Below are 19822 nucleotides of genomic sequence, written 5' to 3' on the forward strand. Positions count from 1 at the left end.
TATACTTATTTTTAATTCTATTGTAATTATTGAGTGCCATCCACACATAACATCTGACCTAGAACAAAGAGGAGACTCAAAACCTCCCTATTAAAGAAAGGGATTGTCCACCCCATTCTCATACTCACGGGCGCTTTTCCATATTGTGCGGTATGTCACTATGCTTTACTGTATGGCACTCTGGTTTTCTTCCTGTGTTTCTTTGTTACCAGTTTCCTTGGGCTTCTCCTTACCCTATGTGCCACTTTCCCTCACCCCTTCTTTCTCCAAAATGTAGAATTGGGTACTTTTAAGTACTTAAGATTATTTCTTTTACACTCACGTATGTTCCTATAAAAATTTGCAGGTGCCAGGCATTTGCTTAGCAGACGTAAAGAAGATATGAATTCTGGCCCTTGATGAGCTTACAATCTAGAGACAATACCACTGCATGTTGTTTGGAGGCTAATTTAAACAAATTAGAACAGCAAAATAGCAGAATCTATATTTTTCGCTTTTAAAACAGCTGAAATATTTCATATTATCATGTGACTTTTAAGTTATTTCCCTTAATGTCACTGTCACTTGACTGGCAGGTGGTTCCCAATTCTGGATTAGGAAATGCAAGTTAACTTTATATATGCTTCCACAGGCATGACTAAGAAGACAGGTCTTTGGTTAGGACACAGAATACATTTTTAAACTAAAAAGGGCACCTGTTGGATTAGAATCTTACTTGAGACAAAGTGCTTTACACATTCATGGTATCCTTCCTTTGCATTAGCCAAAATAGCTCCCCAATCCCACAAAACAACACAAAACAAAACCAACAACAATAACAGAATCAAGTAGACAGAAATCATGACACATATGTAGGCTATACATATTCATATGTACACAGGTTAAATTCTAAAACAGGTAATATCAATGTTCTTCCACTTATATTAACATTTATTGCTAATCTTCGTAAGTTGTGGGGAGTCAGCAGATATTGACATATTACCCACTTAATGTTGATCATTTTCTGCTCATATCATTTGATACTAACTTTGATGCTCTTGCTGCTGTCAAGACTGGAGGGTAATATGTACCCTATAATCAGTGATTAGTTAAAACAGAGAGGCACACATACAAGTACACGCTCACATCCAACTAGTTGTCATTCCTGGGGTGTATCTGAGCGGTGGTGGGGTGTCAGCTACCCACAGTCTGGAATACTGACATACACATATACACATGCACACATATAAGTACAAGACAGGCACACGTGGCCACTGCAGCACCCTTATTTGGGACTGATCCTCTCCCTCTTGGTTTTAAACCATGTTGGTGAGACCTGCGTCCCCCTCGTGGTGGTCCTATTCTCACTCTGATGGGGTGTGAGGTCTAACCTTCTCTCCGACTGCTCGGCCCTGCCACGGGGGACTCCAGACCTTCCATGGTTCTGGCCATGCTCCCATCGGGGGCGGCCAGCTCGTCTTGCCATGGCCCTGCACCGTTGGCCGACTCCTGGTCCAGCTCTGGGCTCTGCACTGAGTCGGGCACTGACTCGAAGGCGCTGTTCTCCTCCTCCTCGTCGTCCTGCGAGGAGAAGACCGTGCTCTCGGAGATCTTGGCACTGTCCACAGAGGAGAAGCGGGTGTGGCTGGCAAACCTACTGCCGTTGTAGCAGGAGGGGCTGTAGCAGGAGGCGCTGTAGCAGGAGCTGCTGTAGCACGAGGAGCTGTAACAGGAGGGGCTGCAGCAGGATGCGTCGCAGCAGCTGTGGTCTCCACCCTGCCGCGGGCTGGAGTCGCTCTCGCTCCCCGTGCTGGGGAGCGCGTCGCCATCCGGGGCTGAGCCGTTGGCCAAGCCCGAGTGGCCGAGGGGAGCCGTGCCTGGAGTGGCCCCCTCGGGGGCCTCTCCGTCCTCTTCCAGGGGAGGAGGCTCCGCGGCGACCGTGTCCATCTCACTGAGCGCGTCCTTCTCCGAGGCATCCTTGAGGGTGGCCTCCTCCTCGGCACCGTCGTCGTCGTCGTCCGCGCTGCCGCCCTGCGCCGAGGGCAGGCTGTGCAGCAGCGTGTGGATGCGGATGTAGTGGGTCCGCGGCGTCTCCGGCTCACCGCAAGCGGACGCGATCACCGTCTCCAGCTCGGACACAGGCAGGGAGCACGGCCTGGTTTTCCTCTTCACCGAGGCCCGCAGGTGCAGCCTGTCCTCCCCCTGCCCCAGGGCAGACACGTCCCCCTCTTCCTCCTCCATCTGCTCCTTCTCCTCCTCCTGTCCCCCAGCCCGACTCTCTGTGGCCCTTTCCTCAGCCACCGGCTCCCCAGGGCTGCTAGGGGCTTGACCGTCCTCCAGCATCCCCGGGAGGGCCACCTCCCCTCCCAGGTCCAGCCGCTCGGCCAGTTCTTCTGCACTTAGGGCGGGCTCTGTGTCCTCTGGCCCAGGGGCCAGCAGCTCCCCAGCCCCCTCAGGCCCCACAGAGACTATGCCATCATCATCTCCTGCCTCCGTGGTACCTGCCGCTGCCTCAACCAGACTGGTAAGCTCCAGGCCCTCGATCTCTGGAGGGCCCACAGTGCTGCCCTGGCTCGGCTGCTCAGGCTTTGGGGTCCCTGAGGGCTCTGGTGCATCACACGGGGGCTCCCCACAGCTGCTTGCCACCAGGTTATTCATGGGGCTGTCCTGAATTTCCGCAGACTCAGGCTCGGTACTCAGGGAAATCTCCTCATCATCTGTGGACAAGAAGAAAATGTCACAGCAGTGTTAGTCTACTCCCAAGGATGTGTGAGCATCTTAGGGATTTCTGCCTTAGGATATTGCATGGAGGGGTTGATGAGCATTTCCCATGGACCAAAGCTCTGCTAAAACCCATTCTGTAAGAAATGGTTCTCCTTATGCAATCACGATGTATTTGACAATTCTGTTTCAAGGGACTTCAGTTTTTGGTCAAAATGCCCAAATCCTAGTACTACCCCTGTTCTGGGCACAAAGTAGGTGCTCAATAATGTCTGTTATTCGGAAGACCTCAGAGATGAGAGGTGGGGTTTACAGTTCCTTGTTGGCTTCAGGCAGGGCTAATTATACTAGTTTAGAGTGTTTTCTATGGCTGAGTCCCCCAGTGTGGCAGAATGGGGTTCTTAGGTGACCAGAGAGAAGGAAAGGGGGCAACCACAGTCATTCAGTGGCTCAGAGCGGAAGCCTCCCAACATCTGGAGAATAATGAAGTGGGAAAATAAACCAGGTCTGCATACCAAGCACCCATTCACGGAGCAGCAACCATGGTTCACCTCTGCCTTCCCCCAGTTGCTCTACTGGATCCCTGCCAGATGTGGATTCCCAATTCAAGCCCTTGTGCTATCCACTCATTGAAGAAAAGCAATCTCTCTGGTGCACTGTAAAGCTATTCTTACTGCTACACTAAAGGAAGAATCAATTTTATTTTCAGGATGAGGAAAGGCTGGATGTGAAAGGATGAAACAGTCAAGTGTTTCCTTACAATCTGCTTTGTAGACTGGGCACAGAAATGCGCAGTTTGTTTGACAAGGGGGCAGTGATAAACTCCAGACCCTGCTTCTCAAAAGCCTTATTAGCTTTACTGGAAACTCATAAATGTGTTGCCAATAAAGTGGCAACTCACAACTCTCGGCATGATCTCTACCTGTGAGGGGGCTGCCAGAGAAGAGTCGGAGTGGGATTATGAGGCATCTTGTCAATCTTATTTGGAAATACGTTTTGGCTTGAAAAACTGAACACAGGATGATTCAAAAGTTTTCTGTCCAATTTACAATATTCATTTTTCCTGTGAGACTGTAAAAATCCACTGAGTAATCACAGTTTGACAATGTGACATGTATCACGTTCATTCCTTCATTCATGTATGCAGTGATTCAACATCTATTGATTAAGTCCTGTGTGGGTATGGGTTGTGTTAGTTGTCAGTCATGTCCGACTCTTTGGGACCCCCTGGACTGTATAGCCCACCAGGCTCCTCTATCCATGGAATTCTCCAGGCAAGAATACTGGAGTGGGTAGCCATTCCCTTCTCCAAGGCATCTTCCTGACCCAGGGATTGAACCCGGGTCTCTCACATTGCAGGCAAATTCTTTACTCTCTGAGCCACCAGGGTATTGGGAGTAAAATGTTAAGTTAGACATGGCTCCGTACCCATGTTGACCTCTTTGTCAATCCCCACTCCACTGTCTAACCCTCTACCTTTAGGTCACTGGAACGAAGAGGAGCCTGTCAATCAAGGGACAACAGGGACTTCCCTGGCAGTTCAGTGGTTAGGGCTCCGTGCTTCCACTGCAGGGGCCCGGGTTCAATCCCTGGTCAGGGAACTGAGATCCCATGAGTCATGTGGCACCACCAAAAAATAAAGATAAAAAGGAGGGTAGCAACCTGGCTTGCAGAACAGATCACTGGCTTCTGGGCCTCAAATGGAGAAGACAGGTAGAGAACCACAAAACCTAGGACATGTCTGGAGAGAACCATGGTTATTATATTTTGGAGAAAGGAACCATCTATGACACTAGGCTAGGACAACACATGAAATACATGCCGAAATACCTGGGTGGATGGAGGAAGTGATCTCAAATCGGAATTGCAGCTGTCCACTCACGTGATCTGTTGGAAGCCTACGGCCAAGGGTGTAGCTGACCACCCTGTCCCTAGAAGGAAATAAGCACCATCACAGATCTGGTAAATACCTGTTCTCCTAAAGACCACACACTATGCCAGCAGGTGAGGCACCCAAGCCCAGGGAGGCCCTGATATTAGGAGGTGATGTCTGCTCAGGATGATACAAGATGGTCCTAAGGAAAAGATGGGAAAGTACACTTGCTCAACAGCAATGAAAACTTCAATAAAATCCTTATTGAATAATCTAAGACAGGGATCAGTAAATTACAGTCCGTGGGCCAAATCTGGCCCATCACTTGCTTTCATAATGCTATGGGCTTTTTACATTTCTAAATGGTTAGAAAAAGTGCAGTAGAAGAGTAGCATTTTGTGACATGTAACAATGATACGAAATTCTAATTTGTTTCCGCAAATAAAAGTTTTATTGGAATGCAGTCATGCTTGTCAGTTTACTTCTTGTCTGGGCCGCTTTCATGCTACAGTTGCCGAGCTGAGTAGTTGGGACAGAAGCCATATGGCCTACACAGCCTGAAATATTTACTATCTGGCCCCTTACAGAGAGTTTGCCAACTTGTGTTTTAGAGAAAAGAAGAAGAAGAAGAAGAAAAAAAAAGACATGGATATCCTTTGCTTGCTTTTCCTGTGCAGGCTGACATTTTCCAAATAAGCCCTTAATTATGGACAGGGCCAGCAGCAGATGCTTGTCTTGTAATAATCTAGCTAGCTAGCTACTTACCGCTATCTATCTATCTATGGAAGGATGTAATCCTGATGCCCAGAGACCCTGTGGAGTGCTCAGAAAGAGACCTGCTGCAGAGCAGAGCAAAGCAAGACTTGTGGGCTTGGGTCCACTGGCCTGTGACTTCCAATTACACCAACTCCAGGGTCCCACAGAGAGACTCTGAAACTCCACCTTGGACCCTGGCACCACTCCCTTTGCTCACCCAAGGCAATTTTTAATTACTAGGAAGACAATTATCCAGAGAGAAATCAATCTGATAGTTTGCTATTATAGTTTCATCAACAATGCAGATTCAGCAGAATACAAGGTACCCTCCCTTGGCCTAAATAGGAAGAGTGACTACTCTGGGATATTCAGAAATGAACAAATCCATTCTACCCAGTAATAACAAAGACATATTCCAAAACCAGTTGGTACTTAGATAATTATGTATTCATCCCATTTATTCATTTGCGACATTCAAATAAAAAGGTAAATCACTGGCTAATAGTGTTTCAATGTTTTTCCTAGAAAACACCAGCACCGTGAAACAACATATATCCCAGGGGTTCACTGACTTAGCATTTCTCTTTGGTAAGCCCTGGTTTCATATTTGGAGTTTCTAGGAAGTCCATTAAATAAAGCATTACATGCAGGAAAATTAGAATGAGCTAAAATATTGACAAGGGCTTTGGTCAATATTATGAAGTAGGTCTACTATGACCATAAGAAAGAGATCCTGAACCCCAAACCTAGTTGGAATCAGAGGAGGCCTAAAGACAATGTCAGATAGTGAGACTACTTTATCAACAAATATTTTGTGAGCCCCTGCAATGTAAAAAAGTGCTGCAGGTGATACATAGCATGTAATGCATACCCCTGCCTTTAAATAGCTTGTACCAGTTGGGGCATGAGACTGGCAAAGAGTTCTTTAACTACGTAAAGAGTTCCAGGCAGCGGTGATATTTCCAATATGAAGCTGAGGCGGGTGAGAGTAGAGGACTTGAGGAGACAGACAGCAAAAGGCAGATGGCTGAGGGCTGGGATGTTACAGGCAAAGGAATCAAGGGCACCTTCCGAGCAGCCTTTATTTTAAAAGGCATACAGTTTGCTATTTTAAAAATGAACAGTTTGGAATCATTTAGTCCCTATGTGCCATGGAGAGCTTTATGTTCTTTATGTATATTCTTGTTTTAGTGGAAAATGCAAACATCTTGTTTGACACACAACTGTAGCCTCGTAAATGTCAGCTCTCTGCTCTAAGGCTCTGATTACATGTCCTTGTATCATTCTAAGTGTTGCACTGAGGCATATCCATGACCAGAGAACCACATACAGCTTTACATGTTTTCAAATATAGTTGCTGTTACCTATAGAAATGCATATTATGTACAAGGATTTTTATCTGGTCAGAGGTTGAGAACCCTGAATATTATTTATTTACTTACTTTATTTTTTGACCGCATTGCATGGCATGCAGGATATTAGTTCCCTGATCAGGGATTAAAACTGGGCCCCCTTGCATTGGGAGTGTGGAATGTAAACCACTGGATCACCAGGAAAGTCCCAAGAACATTGAATGGACATGAATATAGAAGATACAAAATGCAGGTCATATACAACTGTGTGAGCAGCATAATTGTGGTTAATCCATAAGGATTCATGCTTTTAAAATTTTACACATCTTATCTAGCATTTTCTATAAATACTAGCGTTTTTTTAAGGCACTCTAGTCTAGTAACCCAGTATTTCATCTTTTTATGGAAATGTCACAAATGATTAAATCCTACACACAAGACAGGCATGTGAATGAAATGGTATCCTTCGTGGTAAAACAAATTTTAATTTCTATCTGTACAGAAAAAAATGCTGCAGTAAGGCCTTCTTTCACTAGCATCTTAGAAATTTTTACTGTTCTGCATAAGTAATCAGAGGTAAACAAACTAGGGGAAAAAGAAGGGCCTGTTTAATAAAATCTCATAGCTTGGACAATGTAGTAATGGGAGAAGCCAGGGAAATACAGCACCAGTATTTCAGTTTGAGTCTCTATGAGGCTGTATTGTTGCCTTTCTTGGGCCTGGCCTGCTGGCTGATGCCTAGTGATTCAGAGCTCTTGGTCAAGGTTTACCCTATGGCATGTCTTTCCAGGAGTCTTTGAACGGGCATTGACAGCTTTCCCAAAAAGCGCTTGATGATGGGGCGGCTCTTGGCAAACTTGTCCTTCACCTCAATTTCCAGCACATCAGTGGGCAAGGACACAAAGCTGAATTGCTGCAATGAAAAAACACATGACATCAATTACCTGTGAGGTGTGAGGGGTGGCCAATCCCCAGTCCATCTGCTTTGAATGATGTCATTGTCAAACACCCCCACAGCAAACTTTCCCTCTCTCTCTACTTGCCAACCTAAGTGTATCCACCTATCTCAAGGTTTTAGAAATGTTGTAAACTCTGTTTATCCCAGAAGTGAATAATGGCCACAATGAGATACCTCCTCAGTGCTTAAGAATAAGGTTCTTTTCTTTCCTTTTTGGCCATTTGGATTGCAGGATATTAGTTCTCTGATCAAGGATCAAACCTGTGCCCAGGGCCATGGAATCTCTGAGTCTTAATCACTGGACCGCAATGGAATTCCCTAAAAATAAGGTTATTCTCTGACATTCAAATAATAAAATCAACCATAAAGGGAAAGAATGCTACCCAGGCCTCACCATACTTGACTGAAGTTATCAACATAGCTTCAGAAAGAACAAGCAAAACTCACCTACAATTAGGGAAATGTACTTGGAATCAACACCATAACATTTTTTTTCCATGATGATAATGGCAGAGATTTTTTAAAGTTTGATCATACACTGCCTTCTGGTCAGTGGGAAGAGATAAGAACTCTTACTCTGTATTGATGGAAATGCACATTGTTTCAACCCTTGGTAAGGAAATTGGTAATATTTCAGTTCTGTTCAGTTGCTCAGTCATGTCTGATTCTTTACGACACCATGGACTTCAGCACACCAGGCTTCCCTGTCCATCACCAACTCCTGAAGCTTGCTTGAACTCATGTCCATCAAACTGCTGATGCCAGCCAATCATTTCATCCTCTGTCGTCCCCTTCTCCTCCTGCCTTCAATCTTTCCCAGCATCAGGCTCTTTTCCAATAAGTTAGTTCTTCACATCAGGTTGGCAAAGTGTTGGAGTTTCATCTTCAACATCAGTCCTTCCAATGAATATTCAAGACTGATTTCATTTATGATGGACAAGTTGGATCTCCTTGCAGTCCAAGGGACTCTCAAGAGTCTTCTCCAACACCACAGTTCAAAAGTTATCAATTCTTCGGTGCTCAGCTTTCTTTATGGTCCAACTTTCACATCCATATATGACTACTGGAAAAACCATAGATTTGACTAGATGGACCTTTATTGGCAAAGTAATGTCTCTGCTTTTTTAATACATTGTTTAGGTTGGTCATAGCTTTTCTTCCAAGGAGCAAGCGTCTTTTAATTTCATGGCTGCAGTCACCATCTGCAGTGATTTTGGAGCCCCCCAAAATAAAGTCTGCCACTGTTCCCATTGTTTCCCCATGTATTTGCCATGAAGTGATTGAACTGGATGCCATGATCTTAGTTTTTTGAATGTTGAATTTTAAGTCAACTTTTTCACTTTCCTCTTTCACTTTCATCAAGAGGCTCTTTAGTTCTTCTTCGCTTTCTGCCATATGTCATCTGCATATCTGAGGTTATTGATATTTCTCCCGGCAATCTTGATTCCAGCTTGTGCTTCATCCAGCCCAGCATTTTGTATGATGTACTCTGCATATATGTTAAATAAGCAGGGTGACAGTATACAACCTTGACGTACTCCTTTTCCTATTTGAAACCAGTTTGTTGTTCCATGATCAGTTCTTACTGTTGCTTCTTGACCTACATACAGATTTCTCAGGAGGCAGGTCAGGTGGTCTGGTATTCCCATCTCTTTAAGAACTTTCCACAGTCTGTTGTGATCCACACAGTCAAAGGCTTTGGCATAGTCAATAAAGCAGAAGTAGATATTTTTCTAGAACTCTCTTGCTTTTTCAATGATCCAGTGGATGTTGGCAATTTGATCTCTGGTTCTTCTGCCTTTACTAAAACCAGCTTGAACATCTGGAAGTTCACGGTTCATGTACTGTTGAAGCCTGGCTTGGAGAAGTTTGAGCATTACTTTACTAGCATGTGAGATGAGTGCAATTGTGCGGTAGCTTGACCATTCTTGGGCATTGCCTTTCTTTGAGACTGAATGAAAACTGACCTTCTCCAGTCCATGGCCACTGCTGAATTTTCCAAATTTGCTGGCATATTGAGTGTAGCACTTTCACAGCATCATCTTTTAGGATTTGAAATAGTTCTGCTGGAATTCCATCACCTCCACTAGCTTTGTTTGTAGTGATGCTTCCTAAGGCCCACTTGACTTTGCATTCCAGGATGTCTGGCTTTAGATAAGTGATCACACCATTGTGATTATCTGGGTCATGAAGATCTTTTTTGTATAGTTCCTCTGTGTATTCTTGCCATCTCTTCTTAATATCTGCTTCTGTTAGGTCCATACCATCTCTGTCCTTTATTGTGCCCATCTTTGCATGAAATATTCCCTTGGTATCTCTATTTTCTTGAAGAGAGCTCTAGTCTTTCCCATTCTATTGTTTCCCTTTATTTCTTAGCATTGATCACTGAGGAAGGCTTTTTTATCTCTCTGTGTGATTTTTCTGAACTCTGCATTCAAATGGCTTTATCTTCCCTTTTCTCCTTTATCTTTTGCTTCTCTTCTTTTCTCAGTTATTTGTAAGGCCTCCTCAGAAAACCATCTTGCTTTTTTGCATTTCTTTTTCTTGGGGATGTTCTTGATCACTGCCTCCTGTATAATGTCATTAACCTCCATCCATAGTCCTTCAGGCACTCTGTCTATCAGATCTAATCCCTTGAATCTATTTGTCACTTTCACTGTATAATTGTAAGGGATTTGATTTTAGGTAATACATGAATGGTCTAGTGGTTTTCCCTACTTTCTTCAATTTAAGTCTGACTTTTGCAATAAGGAGTTCACGATCTGAGCCACAGATGGGCTCCTGGTCTTAATTTTGCTGACTGTATAGAGCTTCTCCATCTTTGGTTGCAAAGAATATAATCAATCTGATTTCGGTATTGACCATCTGGTGATGTCCATGTTTAGAGTCTTCTCTTGTGTTGTTGGAAGAGGGTGTTTGCTATGACCAGTGCGTTTTCTTGACAAAACTCCATTAGCCTTTGCCCTGCTTCATTTTGTTCTCCAAGGCCAAATTTGCCTGTTATTCCAGGTATCTCTTGACTCCCTACTTTTGCATTCCAGTCCCCTATGATGAAAAGGACATCTTTTTTGGGTGTTAGTTCTAGAAGGTCTTGAAGGTCTTCATAGAACTGTTCAGCTTCTTCAGCACTACTGGTTGGGACAGAGACTTGGATTACTGTGATTTTGAATGGTTTGCCTTGGAAATGAACAGAGATCATTCTGTCATTTTTGAGATTGCACCCAAGTACTGCATTTTGGATTCTTTTGTTGACTATGAGGGCTACTCCATTTCTTTTAAAGGATTCTTTCCCATAGTAGTAGATATAATGGTCATCTTGAGTTAAATTTGCCCATTCCAGTCCATTTTAGTTCCTGATTCCTAAAATGTCAATGTCCACTCTTGCCATCTCTTGTTTGACCACTTCCAATTTACCTTGATTTGTGGACTTAACATTCCAGGTTCCTATGCAATATTGTTCTTTACCGCATCAGACTTTACTTTCATCACCAGTCACATCCACAACTGGGCGTTGTTTTCACTTTGGCTCTGTCTATTCATTCTTTCTGGTGTTATTTCTCCACTCTTCTCCTGTAGCATATTGGGCACCTACTGACATGGGCCAGGAGTTCATCTTTCAGTGTCATATCTTTTTGCCTTTTCATACTGTTCATGGGGTTCTCAAGGCAAGAATATGGAAGTAGTCTGCCATTGTCTTCTCCTGTGGACCACATTTTGTCAGAACTCTCCACCATGACCCGCCTGTCTTGGGTGGCCTTACGTGGCATATTTCATAGTTTCATTGAGTTAGACAAGGCTGTGGTCCATGTTATCAGTTTGACTAGTCTTTTTGTGATTGTGGTTTTCATTCTGTCTGCCCTCTGATGGATAAGGATAAGAGGCTTATGGAAGCTTCCTGGATGGAGAAACTGACTATGGGGGAATTTGGGTCTTGTTCTGATGGATGGGAAAATGCTCAGTAAATCTTTAGTCCAATTTTCTGTCCTTGGGCAGGGCTGTGTTCCCTCCCTGTTGTTTGACCTGAGACCAAACTATGGTGGAGGTAATGAAGATAATGGCAACCTCCTTCAGAAGGTCCCCTTCATGCACTGCTGCACTCAGTGCCCCTGACCCTGTAGCAGGCCACTGCCAACCCACACCTCTGCTAGAGACTCCTGGACACTCACAGGTAAGTCTGGGTCAGTCTCTTGTGGGATCACTGCTCCTTTCTCCTGGGTCTTGGTGCACACAAGGTTTTGTTTGTGCCCTCCAAGAGTCTGTTTCCCCAGTCCTGTGGAAGTTATGTAATCAAATCCCACTGGCCTCCGAAGTCAAAGTCCCTGGGGTTTCTCAGTCCCTTTGCTAGATCCCCACGTTGGGAAACCTGTTGTGGTTCCTAGAACTTTCTTAACAGTGCACAAATTTATTTAGTATACTTGTTCTGAGTTTGTGATAATATTTATTGGCATTTAAATTACAAATTCCCTTTAACCCAGAATTATACTTCTAGGACTTTTCCTTCTGGATTAACTTGCACGAGTGTTCAAAATTATGTTTTTTATAAGTATGTTAAATGAGCATTATTAACCATCATAAAAGGCTGGAAAAATGTAAAAAATATCTAGCAATAGGAAGCCAGCTAAATGAAGGATGGTAAATCTTTGAAATGCAGAACTCTGCTGGCATTAAAAAGAAATAGGTAAATAAATATTCTCTGAAATGAAATGACATGTGACATATTAAGTGAAAAAAGGCAAGATGTGAAGAAAAATGTGAAGAGTGGGAACCCATTTGTACTTTGAATTGCAGAGAAAATGCCTTGAGGGTATGTGGGCTCCTGGGGGTGGCAGACAGAGAGAAAGCAGATCTTTTTCATTTTATTCTACACTATTCATTTTTTATTCAGCATACTGTAGGCCTTTTAAAATAAGAGCAGCAACAATTGAAGGAAGACTGTGAATGTCAGAAGATGGATGTCTTGGCCAGAAACTGTAGAAAAGGAGAAAAAGATAAATGCTTTCTTTACCCAGTTCAGACTATCTGGGGTGGGGGAGGTCTTGATGACACATTACAGTATCCTTAATCAAGGGTTGTGAAACAGCTGAAATATATTTATTTTCTTCCATTCTGATTAATTCCTAACAGTAATCTTTTTTACTTTAGTTGATTTTTAATTTTAGAGGTTAAATATTAGTATATCAGGTATGCCAATGTTAATATCAGTCAGGATGGGCTGAGGCACAGTGAAGTAATGACCAAATTCCAAGTCTCAGTGACTTACAGCAGCAAAGCTTTGTTCCTTGCTCACACTGGCTCTGTGGCTGGCAAAGGAAACTGCTCATTAGTCACTCAGGGAGCCAGGCTGATGGAGTGGACATGCTCTCAAACATTGCCAGCCACAGTGACAGAAGGAAAGAGAACTCTGGAGGGTCTTTCTCTTGTAAATAAGTGCTCACTTTCAAACCCAAGTCTTCATCACAGCTAGACACACACCCCAGCCACCCACAGAGAACAGGAGGTATGATGTTACCACATGTCTGGGTGATACAGAACAAAAATATTTGGCAAACAGCAATGATGACTTCTATGCCCACCATGTGGTGCTTCTAATTTCCATTACAAATTAGTTTTAGTTAACATCTATATAATTCATATGATATCACTCATATGTGGACGCAAATTTTTTTTTTAAGTGATACAAATGAACTTATGTTCAAAATAAGTCTGTTCTGAAACAGACTTACAAATATCAAAAACAAACTTATGGTTACCAAATAGGAAATGTATGGTGGAGGGAGGGAAGTATCAGGAGCTTGGAATGAACATACAGACACTACTATATATAAGACAGATAACCAGAGAATTCCCTGGTTGTCCAGTGGAAAGGACTTGGTACTTTCATTTCTATGGGCCCCAGGTTCAATCCCTGGTCACAGAACTAAGATCCCACATGCAGTGTGGCCAAAAAAAAAAAAAAAAAGATAACCAACAAGGACCTGTGGGAATTCTATTCAATATGATAAAAGAATATAAAAAAGAATGAATATATTTATATATGTAACTGAATCACTTTGCTGTACACCTGAAACTAATACAACATTGTAAATCAACTATACTCCAATAAAATTTTAAAAAATTAACTAAAAAAAGTACCAAAAACATCTATGTAATTCCCAAGAATCAGTCATTTATGGCACTGATAAAACTGGACTTACAGACACGCTAAGCTTGAGGATGAAACTCAGGAATTGGATTCTCCTCCAAGCAGGCCTGACTGCATGAGCACCCAGGCCCCCTAACTATCTCATGTCCCCAAACGTCCATATCTTTTGCCCAGTAATTCTATTCTGAAGTGTACTGTAATGGATCTCCTAATGCTCGACTATAGACTCAAGTGCATTGCAGTAGATGTAGATGATAGAATAGTTTATAATTTTCTAAATCACAATAATATATGATTATACTAAATATGCAATTATAATATAACACATTAAATGAAAAGATAGAAAATGTTTGTTTTCCAATGCTAAGTGACAAAAGCAGGAAACATATAACTCATGATCACAATAATGTGAGTGAAATGAATAGAAAAAAGACTGGAAAGAATCACAACAAATTTTAATAGCAGTTGCTTTAGCGAGTAAGATTTTGCACCCCCCCCCCACCATTTTTCCTCTGATGAGCATGAATTATTTTTATAATGAAAAGCATAATCACTTTTTAAAAAACAAGAGTATTTCTGGCTCTAGTAGCCTACATGGGATATGGAAGTCAGCATAGCTAGACATACTCTGAAACTTGGCAGCAAATCCTGAGTTCTTTCCTCCCTTCACAAAGTCTTCCTTCTCAGCCTCTCTTCCCATATCCACCCCTTCATCAATGGTGTCAGACCTTCCCCACAATGCCCTTACTTCCATGCCATGGTTTACTGGAGTCTATATAAACCCTCAGCTAGGCTGCTGCTACTGCTACTGCTAAGTCGCTTCAGTCGTGTCCAACTCTGTGCGACCCCATAGACGGCAGTCCACCAGGCTCCGCTGTCCCTGGGATTCTCCAGGCAAGAACATTGGAGTGGGTTGCCATTTCCTTCTCCAGTGCATGAAAGTGAAAAGTGAAAGTGAAGTTGCTCAGTTGTGTCCGACTCTTCGCAACCCCATGGACTGCAGCCTAGGTCTCTATTTTAAATTGTTACTGGAGTATAGTTAAATGCAATGTTGTGTTAGTTTCAGGTGTCCAGCAAAAGTGAATCAGTTATACATATATCTATTCTTTTTCAGATTCTTTCTCCATATGGGTTATTACAGAACATTATACAGGTCACTTAATATTTTTAGTGTATTACTTGTTTAAAAAATTTTAAATATAACTGTTTAGAATGTCTGTAAATAAATGGCTGCAGAGTTTTTAGAGAATCCTGCTTCTGACCTACACTAACGCAGCAATACTGCCTTCCCCTCCCCGCATAAATGGTAATTCTTGATTGTTCCCTTTAACCACTGAAGATCCTCTGGAGAAGGGGATGGCAATCCACTCCAGTATTCTTGCCTGGAGAATTCCATGGACAGAGAAGCCTGGGGGGCTACAGTTCGTGGGGTCGCAAAGGGTTGAACACGCCTGAGTGACTAACACACACACACACACACACACACACACACAGGTCAGGTTCTTTTAAGAACCAGTGAGCACCTCTAAAAATGTAAAAACCTGTCTATTCCTGAGCAAACTACTTGTGCCCATGAGCCTGAGGCCAGGGTGATGAATTCTGTCTGGCTGCTGACCTGGCTCCTCCTTTGAGCCCTTAAAGAACTTGTGGAGTGAGGTGGACTTGGCTTTTTTTCTAGATCTGCACATCTCAGTTCTTGACTTTTTTATGCATGACCTCACTGAACCTTAGCTTATTCCACTGTAGACTGGGAAAAGAAGGTCCATGTCCTGTTAGATGAAACTGCATTCTTCCCTCTCTATAACCAGACTCTACCTGCCCTGTCCTCTAGCATCTCCTTCTCCTTCTGATTCTCTAATTTTTGGACTTCTTTCAAATTTATTACCTTATTTCATAAATGGTCAGGCCAGAAGGCAGACAGATCAGGTGAGACAATTGAGAAATGAGGAGGAATCCTGGCAGGCAAGGAGGAAAAGGCAGCACATATGTGGACAGGCTAAACGTCAGTGAGAGCTATGGCATGTGGGAAAGAAGAGGGCACAAGTTTCCAGGACTGGATTTGCAAGATTGATGGCATGTGGGAGGATGAATAGCTGGAAGAGAGGGGCTGAGTGATTGGATGTCTCAAAGCAATGAAGGCACAGAGTGATAGAAATAGGGGTTGGGTATGGAAGAATATTAGATTGTAAAGAGAGACCTGGAGAGCTTGTGATGTTTTCACATGCTCTTTTGTATAAGCACTGGAATGGATGACTGGGATGGAAATAAGGTCAATGAGTTTGAGGAGGTTGAGGAAATAGGATGTCTGATAGGTCATTTATGTGGAAACTGATCATCCAGGACAACGGCTGGTCTTGGGTAGAAAGGGAAGATAGTGCCATAGATAGAAAGGACAAATTGTAGCTGAGTAACAAATGGGACCCATTACTGCCTTGATGTAACCACGGCAATAAGGACATCAATGTGAGAAAGGATACCATAATCAAAAAGGAAGAAATAGTTGTGAGAAGTTTTTAGAGACATATTCAGCATGATTTGGAAAGTATTTTCACTTACACATTTAGGTATGAGAAAAGAAGATCCCAGTCTGAGAGAGCACAAGTACTGTTGATTCATTTATGTCCACTTACAAACTTATGGAATTTGGGAAAGGTTGAGAATTAAAAAGTGGTAGCAATGGTAACTTGTTTTGGGTCATGTTACATTTGAAGAGGTAGGAGGATACTGAGGAGTAGGGCAGGAATAATAACTTGAAGCCATGATTGGATGCCTGGTGATGCGGGGGAGGAATGGTCCTAATTGTTGTGTGAAATGGGTTATGATATGCAGTTAAAGGGGCATCTAATTTTGCCCCTCTTCTCTTGTAGACGTAAGGGGAAAATAAAATACCAACTCCATTCACAAGAGGCTGCCTGGTGCCATTCAGTCAACACTATTATTCATTACTAATGAAAGTTAAATGGACTAGGCTTGGTGTTTCCTGTGCAAAAGTTTCCAAAGGAGAAGGAAAGCATGAAGGGAGTAAATGGAGCATGCAAACTGCAGCTACTCTTCTTTAGAACTATGCATGCTATATGACTTTCAATTCAGGCAACACCATTCATTGAGTTTAAAAAATGAACTTAAAAATAGTGTTGCCTAAAGGCAACAAAAGACGGAAAAACAACTTCACTAGCAGAGCAATCACTGAATCAAGAGCAATATTTTTTTTGTCTCTCACTAGCAACAGGGTTTCATATTAAGAGGTGATGCTCCTGGATTCTGGGTATAGGAGACCTGCCTCCAAGCAGTGTGCAGCCTGACTCTATTCTGGGAAAGATGTGCCAGAATCCTGCTGGGGAGCGAGCCTTGTATCTGCAGGAAATCTAATTGCTTTGAATAATAAAGGCTGCTCTTATAAATTTGTGATCTTTTACCCTTCCTTTGGGTTAATATACAAAATATATAAAGAACTCATAAACCTCAAAAACAAAAATCCAACCAATTAAACAATGGCCAAAGGACCCGAATAGACATTTTTCCAAAGGCATACAAATGACCAGCAGGGACATGAAAAGGTATTCTACATCACTAGTCATCACGAAATGCAAAGGCACAAGTAGATATCACCTTGTGCCTGTTAAGATGTCTACTATTAAAAAGATAAGCAATAACAAATGTTGGTAAGGATGTGGAGAAAATGTAATCCTTGTACATTGTTGGTGAGTATGTAAACTGGTACAAGTACTGCGGAAAACAGCATAGAGGTTCCTTAAAAACTAAAAGTGGAACTTTCATGCGATTCAGCAATCCTATTTCTGGGTATATATCCAAAGGAAAATCAATAACTCAAAGAGATATCTAAATTACCATGTTCACTGAAGCATTATTCATAACAGCCAATGTATGGAAACAACCTAAGTGTCCATTGACAAATAGACAAAGGAGATGATCTATACATGTGTGTGTGTATACTGTAGAATATTATACAGCCATAAATAGAAGGAAATCCTGCCATTTGCAACAACGTGGATGAACCTGGAGGGTATTATGTTAAGTGAAATGAGCCAAAGACAAATAGCACATGACATATGTGGAATTAAAAAAACAAGAGTTGAATTCATAGAGAGTTGAATGGTAATTGCCAGGGTCTGAGAGAGACAGGGGAAGTTGGGAGAGGCTGCTGGGGTAAAACTTACAGTTATAACTAAATCTTAGAATCTAATGTAGAATATGATGATCATAGCAATACTTTTGTATAATTGAAACTTTCTAAGAGAATAAAACTTAAGCATTCTCAACTGAAAAAAAAGGTAAAAAAAATATTTGAAAGAGTATACAAGATGCTATGTGAAGTCAAGTGGGCCTTAGGAAGCATCACTACGAACAAAGCTAGTGGAGGTGACAGAATTCCAGTTGAGCTATTTCAAATCCTGAAAGATGATGCTGTGAAAGTGCTGCACTCAATATGCAAGCAAATTTGAAAAACTCAGCAGTGGCCATGGACTGGAAAAGGTCAGTTTTCATTCTGATCCCAAAGAAAGGCAATGCCAAAGAATGCTCAAACTACCACACAATTGCACTCAGGTCACACGCTAGTAAAGTAATGCTTAAAATTCTCCAAGCCAGGCTTCAGCAGTATGTGAATCGTGAACTTCCAGATGTTCAAGCTGGTTTTAGGAAAGGCAGAGGAACCAGAGATCAAATTGCTAATATACGCTGGATCATGGAAAAAGCAAGAGAGTTCCAGAAAAACATCTATTTCTGCTTTATTGACTATGCCAAAGCCTTTGACTGTGTGGATCACAATAAACTGTGGAAAATTCTGAAAGAGATGGGGATACCAGACCACCTGACCTGCCTCTTGAGAAACCTGTATGCACATCAGGAAGCAACAGTTTAGAACTGGACATGGAACAACAGACTGGTTCCAAATAGGAAAAGGAGTTCGTCAAGGCTGTATATTGTCACCTTGCTTATTTAACTTATATGCAGAGTACATCATGAGAAACGCTGGGCTGGAAGAAGCACAAGCTGGAGTCAAGATTGCCGGGAGAAATATCAATAACCTCAGATATGTAGATGACACCACCCTTATGGCAGAAAGTAAAGAAGAACTAAAGAATGCCTTGAAAGTGAAAGAGGAGAGTGAAAAAGTTGGCTTAAAGCTCAACATTCAGAAAACTAAGATCATGGCATCTAGCCCCATCACTTCATGGCAAATAGATAGGGAAACAGTGGAAACAGTGGCTAACTTTATTTTTTCTGGGCTCCAAAATCACTGCGGATGGTGATTGCAGCCATGAAATTAAAAGACACTTACTCCTTGGAAGGAAAGTTATGACCAACCTAGATAGCATATTGAAAAGCAAAGACAGTACTTTGTCAACAAAGGTCCATCTAGTCAAGGCTATGGTTTTTTCAGTGGTCATGTACGGATGTGAGAGTTGTACTATAAAGAAAGCTGAGTGCCGAAGAATTGATGCTTTTGAACTGTGGTGTTGGAGAAAACTCTTGAGAGTCCCTTGGACTGCAAGGAGATCCAGCCAGTCCATCCTAAAGGAGATCAGTCATGGCTGTTCACTGGTAGGACTGATGTTGAAGCTGAAACTCTGATACTTTGGCCACCTGATGTGAAGAACTAACTTATTGGAAAAGAGCCTGATGCTGGGAAAGATTGAGGGCAGGAGGAGAAGGGGACAACAAAATTTGAGATTGTTGGATGGCATCACTGACTCAATGGACATGGGTTTGGGTGGACTCCGGGAGTTGGTGATGGACAGGGAGGCCTGCATGCTGCGATTCATGGGGTCGCAAAGAGTTGGACATGACTGAGCGACTGAACTGAATTGAACTTACAGGATGCTATGTGACCTCAGGTTTGGCATTTCTGTGCTCATAGAAAATGTTAGGTCACTAAGTGATCCACACCTATCCAGTTCCAGTTCAGTCCCTCAGTCATGTCCGACTCTTTGCGACCCCATGAACCCCAGCATGCCAGGCCTCCCTGTCCATCACCAACTCCTAGAGTTCACTCAGACTCACGTCCATAGAGACAGTGA

The 19822-nt window shown here is 42.6% G+C and overlaps 1 protein-coding gene across 3 annotated transcripts in view; it reads right to left on the minus strand.

The window, feature by feature from the left end:
* HECW1 (HECT, C2 and WW domain containing E3 ubiquitin protein ligase 1) overlaps positions 1-19822 on the minus strand; it is a 479331-nt gene that overhangs the window by 125242 nt on the left and 334267 nt on the right. For all 3 annotated transcript variants that reach the window (XM_024991127.2, XM_003585989.6, XM_024991128.2), the window contains exons 7-9: positions 7452-7594; positions 4531-4631; positions 1371-2696 (exon numbers count right to left, since the gene is read on the minus strand). In XM_024991127.2, the coding sequence (XP_024846895.1) occupies positions 1371-2696; positions 4531-4631; positions 7452-7594 (1570 nt within the window). The remainder of the gene's footprint in view (positions 1-1370; positions 2697-4530; positions 4632-7451; positions 7595-19822) is intronic.

This window comes from Bos taurus, chromosome 4 (genome assembly GCF_002263795.3).
Source record: "Bos taurus isolate L1 Dominette 01449 registration number 42190680 breed Hereford chromosome 4, ARS-UCD2.0, whole genome shotgun sequence".
Taxonomy (NCBI): Eukaryota; Metazoa; Chordata; class Mammalia; order Artiodactyla; family Bovidae; genus Bos; species Bos taurus.